The sequence below is a fragment of the Neolamprologus multifasciatus genome, chromosome 13 (assembly GCF_963576455.1).
Source record: "Neolamprologus multifasciatus chromosome 13, fNeoMul1.2, whole genome shotgun sequence".
In the NCBI taxonomy this organism is placed as follows: Eukaryota; Metazoa; Chordata; class Actinopteri; order Cichliformes; family Cichlidae; genus Neolamprologus; species Neolamprologus multifasciatus.
In genome coordinates, this window is record NC_140451.1 from 17,945,326 (window position 1) to 17,962,541 (window position 17,216).

The window sequence follows — 17,216 nt, forward strand, 5'->3', positions numbered from 1 at the left end:
GTGTTTATTCCAAGTCAGACTTTCGCATTTGGGAGCTGTTGCTGTCCACCAAATGGAATCCTAGGAGGAGTGAATGCAAGAGAAACAGGTAGTTCTACTGCAAACCCTAACCCGTTCTGGACACCCATGCAAGACAACATTGTTGGATGATAGCAGGATGCTTTTTCCATGGTAAAGAGAAAAGCTTTTACAACATCTACCCAGTTTAAGAACACTCCCCCTTTCAGTTCATTCACTATAATGTGCGAATCAGAGCTCAGCCTAGAAAAGCCAGATTAGGCTTTTCATACCTAAAAAGCTATTCAACATTTCATCTGGATAGACAGATAAATGTGTACATGTACAAAGCCGTTGTAGAACCAAGTCTTGCCACTTGACAGCCATCCTGAAATATCCAAAAGCACTTATTTAGACACTTATTTTGAAGCGTTGTCACTAAAGCTTTCTTTAATTTAAGTGGTCACTTTGGTGTCACAGTTGCATGTATAAAGTCACCCGTAAAAACATATTTATAAAAAAATCTAAAAAGAGTGCTTTCATTGCCCAAAATGTTTTAAGACTTTTTCTCCCCTCCTCCGGAAGTTAGACTTCCACCACCTTTGTTGATGATGTTTTCTCTTTAATGGTGTGAAGGGGAAAGCACCTGTTAAACACACGGTGTAATAAGTGTTTATTGACAGAAAAGAGAAGCAGCCTGATAAATTCTAAACTTTGTGCTCAGATTTAGTCAAATGCAGCAGTGCGTTAGAGCACAGATCTGAAACAAACAGCGACGGCATCACACGAGTTTTTGAAGGTCAGGAAGTGGAATATTAATCAATATTCTTGATCTTGACCATTTTAAGCTGCATTTTGCTACCTGAAGTCAAAGCCTGGAGACCCCAGAAACAAACAACAACTTAAAAAGGCAAAGTCTCATAAAAAACATAGATTCCACACTGCACACAGTCACAAAATGTTTTTTATCTAAGTAAAGTAGCTTTATATTTCATATTATGTTACGTGACTTCAAAGTGTAGTGGTTTGCAACCAAAAGACCTCCAGTTCAATCCCTGGAGGAGACAGAAATAATTTTGGTGTTGTGTCAGGAAGGACAGTCGATATAAAAACTCTGTCACATGAAAAAATGTGGAGCTTTTTATTTAATATTATATTAATTTGCCAAATTGCTCATGAGTCCCTAAAAACCAGGGACTGGGTATCAAAATTGCTGCTGTTCTTCAAAGGTTATTGAGGAAACCTTAAAACCTTTTGAATTAAACCAAAAGTCTGCATTTTTGAATCTCATCCTTCTATAGTGGTAATGTGACGTTTTTTGATAAATGGCTAAAATAACAAGCTATATACATGGATCTTACTCTGCATGCTGAGCAAAGATTTTAGGAGGTGGCCTGCTGGCTTGGGTGGCACTCCCACAAAAGCATGTTTCTCAGGTTAATTGGTGACTCTAAATTGGTCATAGGCATGAATATGAGCATGAATGGTTGTTTGTCTCTCTGTGTTAGCCCTGCGATACACTGGTGACTTGTCCAGGGTGTACCCAGTGTCTCACCCAATGACAGCTGGCATAGGTTTGAGCCTCCCTGTGACCTGGAATTGGAGAAGTGGAAGAAAGTCAATGGAATGATGGATGAACAGATTAATGTTCTACTTGGTCCAAAACTGATTCTGAAGCATGAAAACACAGTGAACATCCACCCATTTATCACAGTAGGCACAAAAAGTCCTGGGACAGACACTTTGTTGTCTTAATCTTTAGATCAGGTTTTCACTCATGCAAGAGCGCCACTTTGGGAGAGCGAGTTACCACAGAATTGACATTTACTAGATCTTAGTGCCAGTGAGAATAAAGACAAATAGACCTATAGCGTGACTGAGTGTTTTTAACAAACATTTTCCAAAAAAGGAAAGGCATCTTTTCTGGACTGAGTTAATTTTACAGGCCACTGGGTCAGTTTGACTTTGGGGCCAATGCCATTGGGTCAGTGTGAGTAACTGTTCCTACAGAGACTGTAGGAACAGCTTAAATCTGCACAAGAACAGTTTCAAGTTCTTGGAGGTGCTTTGAACAACCTGGAAAACCTAGGCTGAATGCAAAGTTGGTTTCACAAAATGTTGACTTGAGTATTCTGTTTGATCCATATTGTACGACCTAAACAAAATAAACCAATGTGGTTATATTTATGAAAGCATGTTGATTTTTTGGTGCCTAAAACCTTTGCAGTAAACAACATATTACACACATCTTCCATATAAAAACATATTCAACAAATATCATTATGTTTTTCAGAGAAAGGTCTTCAGCAAATCTGTGTTATATCATAATATTCGGCACTGTTTGTATGCTTGGCTGCTGAGTGGAGCAAAGAACCATAGTAGGATAAATATTTATGTTTTATTAACCTTGCTTAGCTCAAAATGGTTCAAAATGCCAAAACTTCATTGTTGCGGGCCAAAATCTAATCTGGTCCATCAGTTTTCTAGGGATCCGGCATCCACAGAAGTCTTATTTAAGCTGTATCCTGTATATACAGAGTAAACATCTAGAAATCCTCAGTGTTTGCTAACAGGGCAAGAGGGCCTTGCATGTCTCAAAATGGATCATGGAGTATAAACAGTGTTAGGTGGGCCTGGGTAGCAGTTACCTCGGCTAAGGAGAGACTGTCACGCAGAAGTGGCTGGACACCATACAGTCCTCCTAAACCACAACAGAATTTGATTTTGTCGGAGGATTTGATGTTCAGCCGTTATTGTCGCAAAGCACGGGTTTATATGAACCAGAGTTTGCCAAACAAAACCATTTCAACCCATTCAGGTTGATAAGATCCTGTTCTGAGTCTTAGGAAGTTCACTAAGTTCACTGTTCCCATTGCTTCGGTCAATTATTGCTTAACCATTACTTTCAGGGCAGAGGTACTGCGGGTAGTTAACAAATTCAACATGCTTTTCATCAGAAAGGCATGCAGTTTTATTTTCTGATCCATATCAACAGGTAGCTGATGTAAGAATATTTCTAACCCGCACTGGCAACTGAAATTTAAAGCAATTTTCTGGAGCGTACTGCCCAATTTAATTGACTTATCTTATTCAACTTTAGTATGTCTGCTCTGTCTCTGACTTTACTTTGAAAATAAAGCATGTTTTCATCTAACCCTGTATATATGTGTGGCCAACACAGTATAATGAATAAAATTTTCTCTTCAAAGATCAAAGATGAAATGGGCCAGGTGTTAACGAGTCTGGTTTGATTCTTACATGTCAACAATGCCGGGCTGTTTAAAATAAATCACATGTGAAAGGAGGCTGTTCCTGAAGTTCATTTCTCAGACCAAACATTTCTGCTTCTTACATGAAAGCAAGAAGCTATTTCGCATGAATGGCACAAAATCTAATTCAAGGTATATGCTTTGGATCAGGCTCTTGAAGGGGTGCCAGTGGTAACGACTCCGTGTCAGGAAAGATCAAATTTGCTCAGTGGAGTTTTCCTTATGTAGGAGAACCCGAAGGAACCTAGATGACGGGCATTTAACCATGGTCCTTTATTTCCCTTCTATACGAGTCTACCAAGCAGATTCCAGTTGTCTATGCATCAGCGCACACTGAGCCAAGTGTGGCTCAGGTTTAGCCTGTCTGGGTCAAGCTAAGGTCTGGACTTTTAGTTCATCCTGGCTTCATGTTTCCCATCAGCAGCTGCCTCATGCAGTGACAAGACAGCACTCTTCCCGCTACAAAGACTTGCTCCAGCTGCTTCCACAACTGGGGCCACAGAGTCTAACAGTCTCTCTGTGTGTGTGTGTGTGTGTGTGTATAAAGAGCTGATTGAGTGAGTGCACAAACGATGGTAAACTTTAATACCATGCCTTTGTATTGGGATCACAGTACAAGGGTATTTCTGCTTTGCTTTGCGCTCTTGTGCAAGTATAAATCATATCTTCCGATCTCTTTGTTTCTTTTTTCTATTGGTTACCATGTGCTCCTGCAGATCTCCGTCATGTCCCGAGAACCGCTGTGGAGTCTGGTTTCAGTGCACTTTCACATGATGGGACTTTGCTGTTTGTGCAGACGTAAAACTTCCTCCCAAATCCCCTCTCTTTAATGCTATAATGAATTTACAGTCAAAGGTTATGGAGTCTGACCTGTAGACAAACTAACATCTGAGTAGGATTACATTCTTTGTTTTAGTGTAGTCTGTGATGAATTGCTAATTTTAACAAAAGAAAATAAAGAAAGAAAGCTTTCAAGATCTTGGGTATTTTTAGGTCTTTATTATTAATGTAAACTTTTTTTTTCTTTTTTTTTTTTACCAAAAAATAATATAGGCACACTTTACATATATAAAATAATGCTCTCCAAATGAAATATGAACATCTCTACATTAACTATAAACACATTCAGAGGATAATTATTCTTTATATTTTACATGTTTAGACACTTAACCTGCACTTGCTTATCATTGTTCTTAATGGTGTCAGTTTAAAGCTCAAAAGGCATCATGACTAGCTCTCTCGAGGGGACATTTTCACTGACCGCGGTCTTACTTTTCAGCATAAGTTAGTCAAAATATTTTGAAGTAAAATGCAGATGACAGTCTGTAAACCATCGCAAGATAGTTGGATTTGTGTGCTGCCCCCCCCCCCCTTTTAATTAGACCCACCACCATGTGTGTGTTTATTTTTTTAAATCAATGTCAGTTGGTCACCCTGTTACTGAATGAGTACATTCCTACAGGTTCTTTTTTGTTCTTTTGCATAGATTTTGCTTTACAACTGGGGTACAACTCTTATATAATAGAAATATAAAGACAAAGCAATATAAATTAGTTGTATACTGAATATAAGTAAACATATCAAGCTTAAAACACTTTATCACTCTTTTTTATGTACAATACATACTCTAATAATATGACAGTGAACCTGTACAATATGTACTGTAAAATATATATATATAGTATATTTAGTACAAAAGAAACCTAGCAGCATTAAAGGATTAAAAACAAAAGATCAAGAAAAGAAAAGAGTAAGAAGTGCTAAAATGCACCTGAAAAAAAAAATCTGTATTTGATTTTTTTTTTTTTTAAATCTATAGTCTGATTTAGCTGTGGATCCAGGTGATGTGAATGATGGGTTCACATTATCTGCGCATCACAGCAAAACAGCTAGTGACATATCCTGGCTATTATATTCTGCAGTTAAACTGAAGTGCGCACAAAGATCCTCAAAGCATGCACACAAAAAAGAATGAGGGGAAAAAAGAGATTTGCAATTTTCAGCCATTTGATATGGCAGAGGAAAAAAAAGTGTGGTTTGAGCGGCACCCTCAACAGACACATCAGTAGCTTTATCAATAAAACACATGCATACACAAACATACACAGACAGCATGGGGTCAAGAAGAAACACACCATGGTATGTTTTCTCTCTGTGAAAAGGATCAAGTCATACTGAAAGTGATTTGTGTAAATCTTCTCATTCTGTAGGTCAAAGATTAGAAATAGAGGCTGTAAATAAACGTTCAAAAGTGTAAACTCTCTAACACAAGGTTAAAAAATTTGTGGGTTTTTTTTATTTCTGCAACTGCAGTCTTGTAGCATTTGAGGAACTGCTGGTAAAAAGCAATTGGAAGTTTTCAGTGCGTGTGTGTCTTGACTTAGAAAGCTTGGGTTTATTTTTTTAATCTGCTTGATCATTTAAATATATATCAGTGCGGATGGAAGCTTGTTATCCAGAGAATTGTTTTGTCTGTAAGAGTACTTGAGCATTTTGTAAAAGTTTCTCACAAAGTGGTATTCTAGTCTTTAAAATCTGAGTAAAACTGGTGTTGGTGGTGTGGTATCAGATGACACTTCATGGGGATAAAGGATCAATGTTATCTCCGACAGGCGTAAGCATTAATATTTTTGATAACATAAAAACCTATAGTCATGGGAGGCATAGCTATTGTCCGTCCCGCCCTCAATGTCTTGGGCTTCAGCTCTGGGAATGTCTCATTGTTCATCATGACCAGCTTTTCCCCATTCAACTGGACATGTCTGCAAAGAGAAGAAGAAATACGGTGTGTTAACTCAGTGAGTTACAACATGCTTAAGTCACATAATCAAACTTACCGACCGTCTTATATTCCAAGACTTCTTCTCCTGCCTTCTGACAAATTAAACTGGTAGGCCATGGTAAGACTTTATCAACAAAAGACTCGGGATCTTCATTATTTCATGGGCCTTGTATCTTGCCTATCATTCTGCCAGCAGGGGGTGCTGTTGTTACATTATTGTAATTAAAAAACTGCAAAGTGTGAAAACTGACATGTTGAGTGGAAAATACCAAGAGCAAACCCAAGTTTATTTCTCTGTTAACATTTTGGGTCATCTGTATTCCCTAATATTTGGCTTTAGCAGCATTTACTGCAGCTGCTCACTGTGATAAAAGTCATAACCGATGTGGTCTTTTGCCCACATTGGTTGTGGGCAAAAGACCTGCAACTGACAAATAAAGGCTATCTCATCTCATCATCTCTCATCATCTCATCTCATAAGGCTACAAAAACTAATATGCTCCTAATATATTTGAAATAATTTTCTACAATATAACACTTTAACACTGTTAAAGTGTTATATTGTAATGATTTAGGTTGTCACATTCATCAAAATAACCCTTGCTACATCTTCAACTACTGTAAAACCTATTAATATTTATTTTTTCTTTTTTAAGACTCCTGACTAGGCATGATCATAGAAATCTACTTACATGAACAAATCCAATTTTACAAAGTCAAACACCAGTTTCATTAAACCAAATAACTGTCAGTTTGAGTATGACCTTTACTTTTTTAATTCACAGTGGTTCTCTTTATCCATACAGGACACAATATGCTAATTATTATTAATGTAAATGCAGTCTGTCCACACTATTTTTTATCTTGTTATGACTACGTTTTCACTGAGATTGTAATGTTCACAATAATAAAGGAATAAAGGGCAGTGGTTTGAAGACTTTTACATGAACACTGAATTCAAGAAAAGATCAAATAAAATGATGTTCACTAATGAGAAGTTGTAATTCAAACCGGACTGCTCAAAGCCTTTCTTCAACATACATGGGTCTGAAAACTTAAAAAGTTCCACTACTCAAACCAATTTATAGACATCTGTTGTTGCTAAATTCATCATAAAAATCTCCCTGCACTCCATGTGGTAAATGAAAGCACTTTAGGCCAGGCACATCGTTAGCTTGCTCTCCTATTAATTGCCTTGCGATCCTGTTCTAACACCTAAAACATCCTCCATCATTACACTGTTATTGAAGGATCATGCCTGAGCTTTCATTAAGGCCGCATGTGGGTATCATATGACAAAAAGACAGACACGCACACACACAGTCTTAGGTCATTAGACTGTTATTTCAGGATTTGCGTCTTAAGTCTGAGTCCGAATAACAGGCCTGGGGATTAAGGGAGAGAGTTAAAGACTGAAACCATAAAGTTTTTATTTTAAGAGACATTTTAAGGAAATGGGAATTATATTACCTTGTTACATAAAGTGAAATATATTGTAGCCAAATGGAATGTATATAAAATGAAAAATCGACTGCTAAAACATCTGTTGTAGGCTATAAAAACAGACTCAAAAAGGACATTAAAACATTAAAACTTTGCAAAGGACTCTGTGCTCTCTGAAAATTTCCTTCAATAATTAAGCTGGCAAATTAAAGCAGTGCAATGACAATGACCATCTGAACAAACTTAAGTTTTATTTTTCAGTTAGCTTTAATTGTTACACATTATTCTTTATGAGAATACTTGTCTTCACCTAACTCTAATCCAGATAAAGACAGGAAAAGGTAATTGCATTTAAGTGAACATTTGCATGTTTTGCGGTGTGGCACTCACTCAGCATGCTGGCTCCATATAAATTATACACTGTGGTCATAAAAGTAAATTGAGTCACTGCTGCTCTTTGAAGTTTTGATGTTTAACACCCTATTAAGTTTGGAGGCATAAAGTTGTTTATAAAATTATAATTTTCCTATTCTTCATTTCAGTGTTTTTCTGACATTTGCACAAAGTAATTCCTTTTACAAACCAAGGTTTACTCAAGCAGTGTACAAATAATCAGCATTTTATTCTTTTCGTTCTGTTTTATATGAGCAATAACTGTCTCTCAGCAGCACATTTCTCTTCTTTGAGTGACATAAATAAATAGAAAAGAACTGTTTCACATAGCAAACAATTACCTAAAGTACGTGTGCATGTTTAAGTTTATATCTGCACATGTGTAAGAGACAGAGAGGAAGCAAGAGAGATACTAACTTGGCTTGCAGTCCATCATTGCCATAGGGCTGCAGTAGGTACTGATGGACAGTCTTGTTCCGTAACGTTCCAGCCAATTTGATTTTCTTCCTCGATCGATGCAGGTTGATGATGTAGATCGTTATGGATCCTCTGACATAGTTATGACTAGTGTCACAAAGAAAAAGATGGACATTGCCTCATTAATTTTCTTTTACATTTAGAAAAAAAAGATCAGGGCACAACAGAAAACGTTGCCTCTCCACATCTGTTAATGGGGATTCATTATATATTACATTGCCATGTTGAATAAAATTCTCTATAATTAAAGATGACTACAAAGAGAAGAAAATCTTTGATATTTGCATCCCATATATTAATGGAATAAAATCACGACTCCTTGATCTAATCTGGATCAAAAGGCTTTCGAAAGATAAAGCAGGCAAAAAAAAAAAAAAGGAAATTCCTTTACATAGCAAGTTACTCTTTATTATAGCCTATAACCCATCATCTACTTTATATTTAGCATCAACATATTAAACTGCATTTCACTTTTGAAGCCTTTATCATTCCAATAAAGTCTATCTAATACAGAAATCCGCTTCTCTTATACAATATCCAGTATTGAAACCTGCCGCTGTCTGGCCCAGGGTCAAATGAGGGGTGTGAACACAAAGGGCAACACTTCTTGAGTTACACAGACAACAGTCTTTGAGTCCCTCTCCTTAGAGCAAAACACTGGGGACACAATTTGATAGGAATACTGGTCAAAGGTAAATAACTCAGTGAGACAGATAAGACAAACATGATAAAATCTAATAAGAGCCCATATATGAGGACAAAGACAACACAGCTCTAGTGAATACCACATGTCAGCCTTGGTGTTCACCGTCTGGTAGACATCGCTCCCAGTTACCACCTCCTAAATCTCATATCTTCAAAGCAATATTGGATTTTGGTTTTATGTTTACCTTTGTTTTTTGTGCACAGGTTTAGCAATTTCAGTAACCCGGCAGGACTGTTAATGTTTAATATATCTACCAGGAGATATAGTCCTGTACTCCTACTGGGAACACATTATATCTGGCTCTGTGTTAAACTCCTACAGCCTTGTTTCTCAGAAATGTGGACCATGGTTCAGATGGTTAGATGGAGTAGGAGATAATAACCTTTTAGACCTTTAAAATGATGAGGTTCTTAAAGATCCAAACCAGGAACATAAACATGTGTTGATGCTGTTTGATGTTGGAGCATCGCTGGAAAGTGAAAAAAAATGCCATTCAAACCACTAAAAGGGGTAAAAGGGCAGTGGAAGTCATATTTAATCTGCAAAGACTGCTTGGACACATTTATATTCTTTGCTCTCTAATACAATTTTGTCAAACCACCAAGACTACAATGGTTTGCCTACTTAAGGGCTGACTGTGTAAAACCACAAAGTAGCAGAAATAATGGCAACTGAAGTGGCTTTGGATTTGAGACAGACTGCTTTAGTGCTTCACTGTCTGAACATATGAGTCTAGGGCTGATTGGTATCTTGAGTTTAGCTCAGTGACTCCACATGCCGAGGGCATTTCTCTACTCCTAAATTTACAATACATACCAAGAGACTGAGTGAGTACACTTGTTGAAAACTATTTAGAATATCTGCATGAGTGTCACTAGAACTCACGCTTCTGTAGTATTTCTTGCACATTTATCAACCCTCTATCTTTGCCGTGCTCCGATATTTTTCTAAGAGATGCTCCACCTGTAAATGAGCACCGTCTAGAGTATGGCCGTAAGTCTACCCTGGTGCTGACAGCCACTGGCCTGGGTTAAATGATAACCTTGAACAGGCCATGGTGGCACTCTTTATCTCCTCGCGGCACAGACTGCCTTATTGTCCCTCCCCCTCAAATATCCCCCTCCAGCCAATCTGACATGGGATAAAGGTCTGTGCACACCTTTCAGCAGCCCTTTGACGACAGGGAGACAGAACCCACACACCTGATAAGTGATACCCGTTAAGTTTTATAGTCTCTGAGCTGTGAATGAGCGGGTGTCTATGGTCTGCTTATTTATGGGAAGCCAAATGGTGGAGTTAGGGATTTTGTTCTTCCTCACCAGACACCAGCCTCAGGTGTTTGCGAGAGGCATGGGGGGGGGGGGGGGGGGGGGGGGGGGGGGGGGGGGGGGGGGGGGGGGGGGGGGGGGTTCTTTAAACTACAGTCATCTGTTTTCTGTCTGACATTCCTGAAAGTATTGCTAGACTTTACTAAAAGTCTATGAGCATTCAGCAGCAAAAAACAAAACCAAAAACTGGAACAGGTTACAAACTAATCCAAGGTAGTTAAGCACATACTTTTGATAGCTGGTACAGTGGGCATAGATACGTAGTTTGTCTCGTATGACTCGTCCTGGTTGCGGCTTCCTCTGCAGTCCAGCCACTCGCACAGCTAAAACCTTGGGACCAACCAGACGTCTAAACACCAGAGAAAACCAGTAATCCTGTAAATGAAATATCATCACATACACACACACATACACACACACACACACACACACACACACACACACACAGAGACAACAATTTGCATTATTTTTATGATTGCATTAGTTAATTCATTCTCATTGTAATTTTCAAGACAGGGCTCCAGTAGTGACAGTTGAAAGACACCAGTAAAAAGCAATAGTGGAGAAGACGTTTTACATGCAAAATAAAAGAAAACATTTCATTAAAAAAAAAAAAAGAAAAAAAAAGAAAAAAAAAGAAAAAAAAGAGAGAAACTCTGGATTCCCCTCAAACAGAACAGCTCCAAAATCTCTATTGTTTTTAATCGAGCCATAAAATGTCCTGGTGATTGTAGAAACAGATTTGGTTTCGCAAACTGTGAGAGTTAAGTATGTGTCGGTAAGTGGCTAACGTGTGTAAAGACAGATGTGGTGCACAAAAACATCAAGTCTGAATACTGGACTTCTAGTTGGAGCACACTGTCACATTGTATTTAACAACCGCTGACTCGTTTAGATTTGACACTTCTTAAATATGACATTTTTACAAAATACTATGCTCTATCATGAATTGCTGTATTCATTCTGATTGTTGAGTGGTCCATCATACTAAGTTCCACTCTATAGACTATAGGGACTCAACACCTCTTCAAGAGACCCAGAACAACATGTGCTCCTCAGGAAGTTCCCATGCAATCCTGCATATGGCAACATTTAAGGGCTTCTTTTTTCCACTCAGACTTTAACTTAATTTGCTGCCAAGGCATCGAAGAAGCAAAGCACAGTATAGAACAGTATAGTGGTGGCCACGGCCAGAGGGACGGATAAATGAATGTATGATCCATGATTATTACACAAAGAATAAGACAAAGTGCAGTGACGAGTCTTGGATTTAATTTATTCCAAACTTGTTGCTTTGTTTTTAAATTTCAAAAACACAAGTAACAAAAAAACATCAATAAACCGATATAATTTAATCTGTGGCTGTAATGAGCACAGCAATGATTAGTGATTGTTAATGTGGAATATTTTAGAGAAATATCTGTGGAGGTCCTAGATCTCCAGCTGTGTAACTGTTTCTTTCTTATCCTATTGCTCGCCATCGTCTTTTTTCACCTTTTTCCGTGTCTTTTTTAAATTTAATTTTGTTTTTTTGCACCTTACTTTCCCCCATTGGATAGATATACAGACAAACATCAACTGCTGGAACAACCATTACTTAAAGAACTGGTAACATGCCAATATAAATAAAATAAAAACACCAGACACCAAACAAACTTCAGCTGTTCAGAGGTAACAAAGGATGATAACAATTAAACCTTTATGGTTAGCTAATACGAACAAATTAGATTTAGCCCACTGCATCATCAACCTGCTTTTGATGTAAGAAATAAAAATTCTTTCTTCTTTAACTGTGAGCAAAAATCTCCTTACTTACTGCCAGTCAGACAGAGTTCTGTTTAAAGAATGGATCTCAGACAAAATCAGCCATCTCTTTAATTTAGGCGTTTACTACTCACTTCTGAAGGGGATGGCTGACACATGTGGAGTCAAAACAACACAAAACAGGAAAGAGAAGCATGATTGGGAAAGAAGAGTATTCTTTAAAAAAAAAAAAAAGTAGGAAGGGGAGGGGAGAAAAGTGCGGAAAAAAGATGAAGCAGTTGAGCCATTCAGTGAGCTGGGGGCTTTCACTAGATTCTACCAATGGTGGAGTCATCCTATAGGGGATGGGGCCAGGTCATAAATTTCCCATGCAGTGGACAGGTTGGCGCTGCAGTGAATTCTCTCAGCGGGTAGGCTGGTGCAGCCTTCAGACATCCAGCCATGTTAAAAGCATTGTGATCTTAGCGGGAGATCCCCATTCCCAGAAAAATAATGGAGACAAAGAGGGAGGAAAAAATGAAGCCATCTTTATTGTTTAATATCTTATAGGTGAAGTGAGGTTAAAGTAAGTGCATGCCCGCTAGTGAGATCTAATGAGGACATTTCTGAAAAATGTTTTGCAGATGTAATTAGTTCATGAGCCCAATAACATTAGCAGCTAATAATGTATTTTGGAGCTGCCAGTACACATTAGACTACCTATTTCTAAGTAAAGCAAAATGAAAAGAAAAAGAATATAAGTCCTAAATAATAACAAATGTTTGATAAATGCCATGACTCCATCATTTTTTCCTTTATTGTTGTAAGAATGATTTACTGTCATTAATATAATCTTCTCACCCTACACTGCCTCTGCTTTATATTTTTTATTAACTGAATAAATCTTTTTTATGAACTTGGCATGTGGTAGCATTTTATCACTTCTTGACATTTCAGAATTTTTTTTAACAAAATGAAATTAGCTAAAAAGCGAGACAATGCTACAAAGCACAAAGCACAAGAATTTAATTAGAGGGTTTAATAAGAAACAAACATCGTGACTGCAGAGGTATACCTCTTACACGTGTTAATATAATTCCCCCCTCATATTCTAATAATGCACAACCAAGTGACTAACAATGAAACAATAATACGTTTTTGTTCTTTAGACCAAACCACTGGGGAACTTGGCATTGGGCAGTCTCATTCCACATAGGTTTGCAGGCTATTTGACTAACATGCCTGTGCATCAGATTCTCAGGTTGCAGATCTCTCACCGGCAGACTGTCCCACACAGAGAAGCACAAAGTTATGATGGGGGTTGAGGGGAGCAGTGACACTGTCCTGTGCTACTGATAAAGGGCTAAGGTTACATGGCATTTTGCCCCCGCGTCTAACTACTCATCACCACTAAACACCTTTCATCTCAGCTAATAGCTCCCACGGGAAAGAGCAAGAGGTGCCATCAACGCACCAAGTCTAATAAGGGAAAACTCTTGCATAGTTGTCTGGTCAGATCTTGGCCATTTTGATTGCAGCACTAAGAAAGTGAACAGACATTTTAATATTTTTTGAAATAAAATAAAGAGACTTACAGGTAGAGGGTTAAAATTCTGGTCCACAAGATGTGTGTATCCATAGTCAAAGAATGAGTGACGCAACACAACATCAATGCCATTCAGTGCAGCCATACCCAGTGTGTTCATCCACCTGCAATATGTGAAAAATATGTGATACATGAGAAATAGTCAATATTTTATTAGGAATAAATACTTTTAACTAGAAAATATGAAATATTTTTTTAATTGTGGCTTCCAATGTTTTAAGCAAAGGTAGTATGATGATAACAATACTTACAGAAAGCCAGCAGCATACGTGTCAGAGAGATTGCTGATGCCGCTTGCCCATGCTGGCCCAAGTCCACCAAGCCACACCTTCTTACCTGGAGTATGTGTGTTCACAACCTGCGATGAGTCATTGAAAAGAAAATTATCAACAAATTTGGATTTCACATTTTAGGCTTAAGAATCATTGCAACCTTTTCCATCTAAAATTATCTGGGGACCATCCATCCAACTCACGGTTGGGCTCGGCTGGAGATTATCCCAGCTAACATTGAACAAGAGGTGGGATAAGCCGCATCCCTAGTCCATCTGAGGAGCATTACAATCCTAAATTCTTAACTTTATAAACTTTAATGATGAAGAGGAACCTTCTTTGTTTTGTTATGCTAAATGACTGCATTTTACTGTCTCTGTAAACGAGTGAGACGTCGTAAGAGTTTGCAACAAAATACTTCTAGCAATACAAAGAGAACAATGATAAATATAATAATAATAATAACAAATCAGAAAGACATAAACCTGACCTTATTGTTTGAGTGGTGGTACACAGAGGAATCCCACTCCTTTTGCCTGTTTTAAGTTTTATTTCTTGGTAGTGATTGCTTATTTTCCCTGATCATCTTTCAACTCACCTATTTTGATAATATTACGAATTGGCAGCCATAACCATCTTACCCTCAGGGCTTACTTTTGTGGTTTGCACATGTGGCTTCTTCAGCAACCCCGCCCCAAACTATCTCAGGACTGGATGATCCAGAATTTTGCAAACTCATTAGAAATGCAAATATATGTCTGGTCATATAGTTTGTATTTACACTACAGGTATAGAACTCCAGAGTTTAAGGAGTCATTACAGGCCACCCCCATTTTATCAAGCATACAATATATATGCATATGACTGGGATTATTTATAGTCAAAGTTTAAATAAAACTTAAGTACCTTGGTCACTTTACTGATCTGCTCTGCAAGTGTGTCCAAAAGGCGAGTTTTTAGGAAGTCCTCTGCTTTGTTTATTCTGCCATCCATGTAATAACTGTAATGAAAATGCAAGACAAATAACGTGAAAATATATGCAAATTTACATAAATTTGATATCCTTGATTTGATATCCATCTATCCATCCATCCATCTGCTTATGTTCAGTCTAACCTTGCAACGATGAACTTTAAACTGTAAACTGTTTTACAGCAGTTTTGATAAACAGACACTGACATACTCAATTATATTTCAGTGCAGTGATAATCCAATTTTACTGAGATTGCATAATGGATGGCTTGGAAGCATGGACATTTCAGACAGACTGAATAATAAAGACATCAATCTGCATGTGTGTGAGAAAAGGATAAAAAACAAAAAGACATGAGAGAAAATGAATGTGTTTAGGCAGCATGAAGAGAAGAATTTATTTATTAGAGCCAAAGTCCTGCTGAACAAAACCCTGTGGGAAAACAGAAATCCCCTCCAACATACTCTCTAAACGAGGGAAAGTCAGTGATAATAGCTACACTGTCTAGTGCATATTCAGGTGCCATAAAAAGGCTTTTCCCCCCACTATTTTATTTGATGAGTGAGTTGCAAAGTTAGAGCGGTGAACACGTAAATATGTCTGTTACATTCAACTGTTTCCAAACAACTTAACACTAAACCAATCTGTGGCAGGCAAACTTCCTTGTATTTTGTTGTTGTCCTAGAGTTTTTAATCTGGTGCCTGTGGCAAGATGCATGACATTAGGAATGCATTTTATATCAACCAGTAATGACCAGTTAACTAGAAAGCTTAAGACAACAGTAATTGTTATGACAAAGAAGGCTACAGCCTCCTCCTGGCACAGCTTCTGTAAGGTCTGGCTTTTCCTTATTGGGAGATGTGTATCATAAAACTACCTTGATCATGTTTGTGTATTTACTCTCCCTGCCAGAGGGGGGAGACAACAGTTGTACACTCAATCAATCAATTAATTAGTCAGTACACTGTGATTGGCTCTCCAAGGTCTAGTTATTTCAGAAACAGCATTTCTATGAACAAAGAACTGCCTTGCTCCGTTATATTGTCAAAAGTATCCCAGAGTCCTATATATTAAAAATTTCCACATTTAGCTTGAGTGTTTCATTATCCGGCCAACTGCTTCAGTAAATAGTTATGATTTATTTTTAAAAGACAGCTGCAAGTGTTCACCTCTTAAATGCTATCCTCTGGGTATTGTTATAAATTAAAAATGAAAATATTCAGGGTGATCAATGGTATAATGGTGAAAAGAAATTACAACTATTAAGTCCAGTGATGTCATTAACTATCATCCTTTGCACAAACATCAGAAAACAAAGCATGCATAGCAGGTGGAATAATGCAAATATGTCCTTTTCTAAATTTTTAAAAGCAGCACATGTTATAAGATATAGCCAAATTTCCAGAAAGATGGAAGGAAAAATATTTTATGCAATATATTATGTTTTTTTCTTCTCCTCAATCAATTTTTAATAGACACACTTAGGTCTCTTGGAGAATGCTAGTTAGTATATGTCTTAATCAAAATTTCAAAATAAATGGGGACAACGTAAGTAAGAATGGTACTGTAAATACTATGAAAGTAGAGTATTAGACCATATAATCATAACAACTAAGGGCTCATAAATTCAAAAACTATGTTAGAACCTCTACTGAACCTTTTTGGAAAGGTCTACAGAAATGACAGATGTGCCAACAAAACTGCTGAGAACAGAGCTGAATTTAGTTTATGTGGGGTGAAGCAGTGTTGCAATCTGAGCTTAACCTTGTTGAAATTTTCCTCATAGCACTGGAGAAGTCCCAAGCTCCTGGCCTCAAACTGTAAACAATGCACGGATTAAGTCATAGCCTTACACAAATTATTTGGCTATCCTGTCATCTTTTCTGAGAGCTTACAATAATTCTTCAGTCTAGATCTAAGGGAAGAAATTCCAGTTCATATATGGAAACAGAATAAGACAGCACAAATTCTATCTACATCTTACACTACAAATTACCATTAGGGTTAATTTTGCTTAGAGTATATACAAGCATCCAGTAAAAAAAGGAACACTAGCCTTTAAGATAAACACTCAACTTGGTGGTTCATTAGTGCAGGAACACACACACACACACACACACACACACACACACACACACACACACACACACGCACGCACACGCACACACACACAAAGAAAAAACAAATTATGCAAACAATGCTCAAGTATTTTGACCAAAAACTTAG

General features: G+C 37.6%; 1 protein-coding gene across 1 annotated transcript in view; it reads right to left on the bottom strand.

The window, feature by feature from the left end:
• Nucleotides 1-4,632: 4,632 nt before the first annotated feature.
• hpse2 (heparanase 2) overlaps nt 4,633-17,216 on the bottom strand; it is a 51,248-nt gene continuing 38,664 nt past the window's right edge. The window contains exons 7-12 of the mRNA XM_085182159.1: nt 14,923-15,016; nt 13,996-14,102; nt 13,734-13,848; nt 10,625-10,770; nt 8,302-8,448; nt 4,633-6,028 (exon numbers count right to left, since the gene is read on the bottom strand). Coding sequence (XP_085038285.1) covers nt 5,866-6,028; nt 8,302-8,448; nt 10,625-10,770; nt 13,734-13,848; nt 13,996-14,102; nt 14,923-15,016 — 772 coding nt within the window. The 3' untranslated portion in view covers nt 4,633-5,865. The remainder of the gene's footprint in view (nt 6,029-8,301; nt 8,449-10,624; nt 10,771-13,733; nt 13,849-13,995; nt 14,103-14,922; nt 15,017-17,216) is intronic.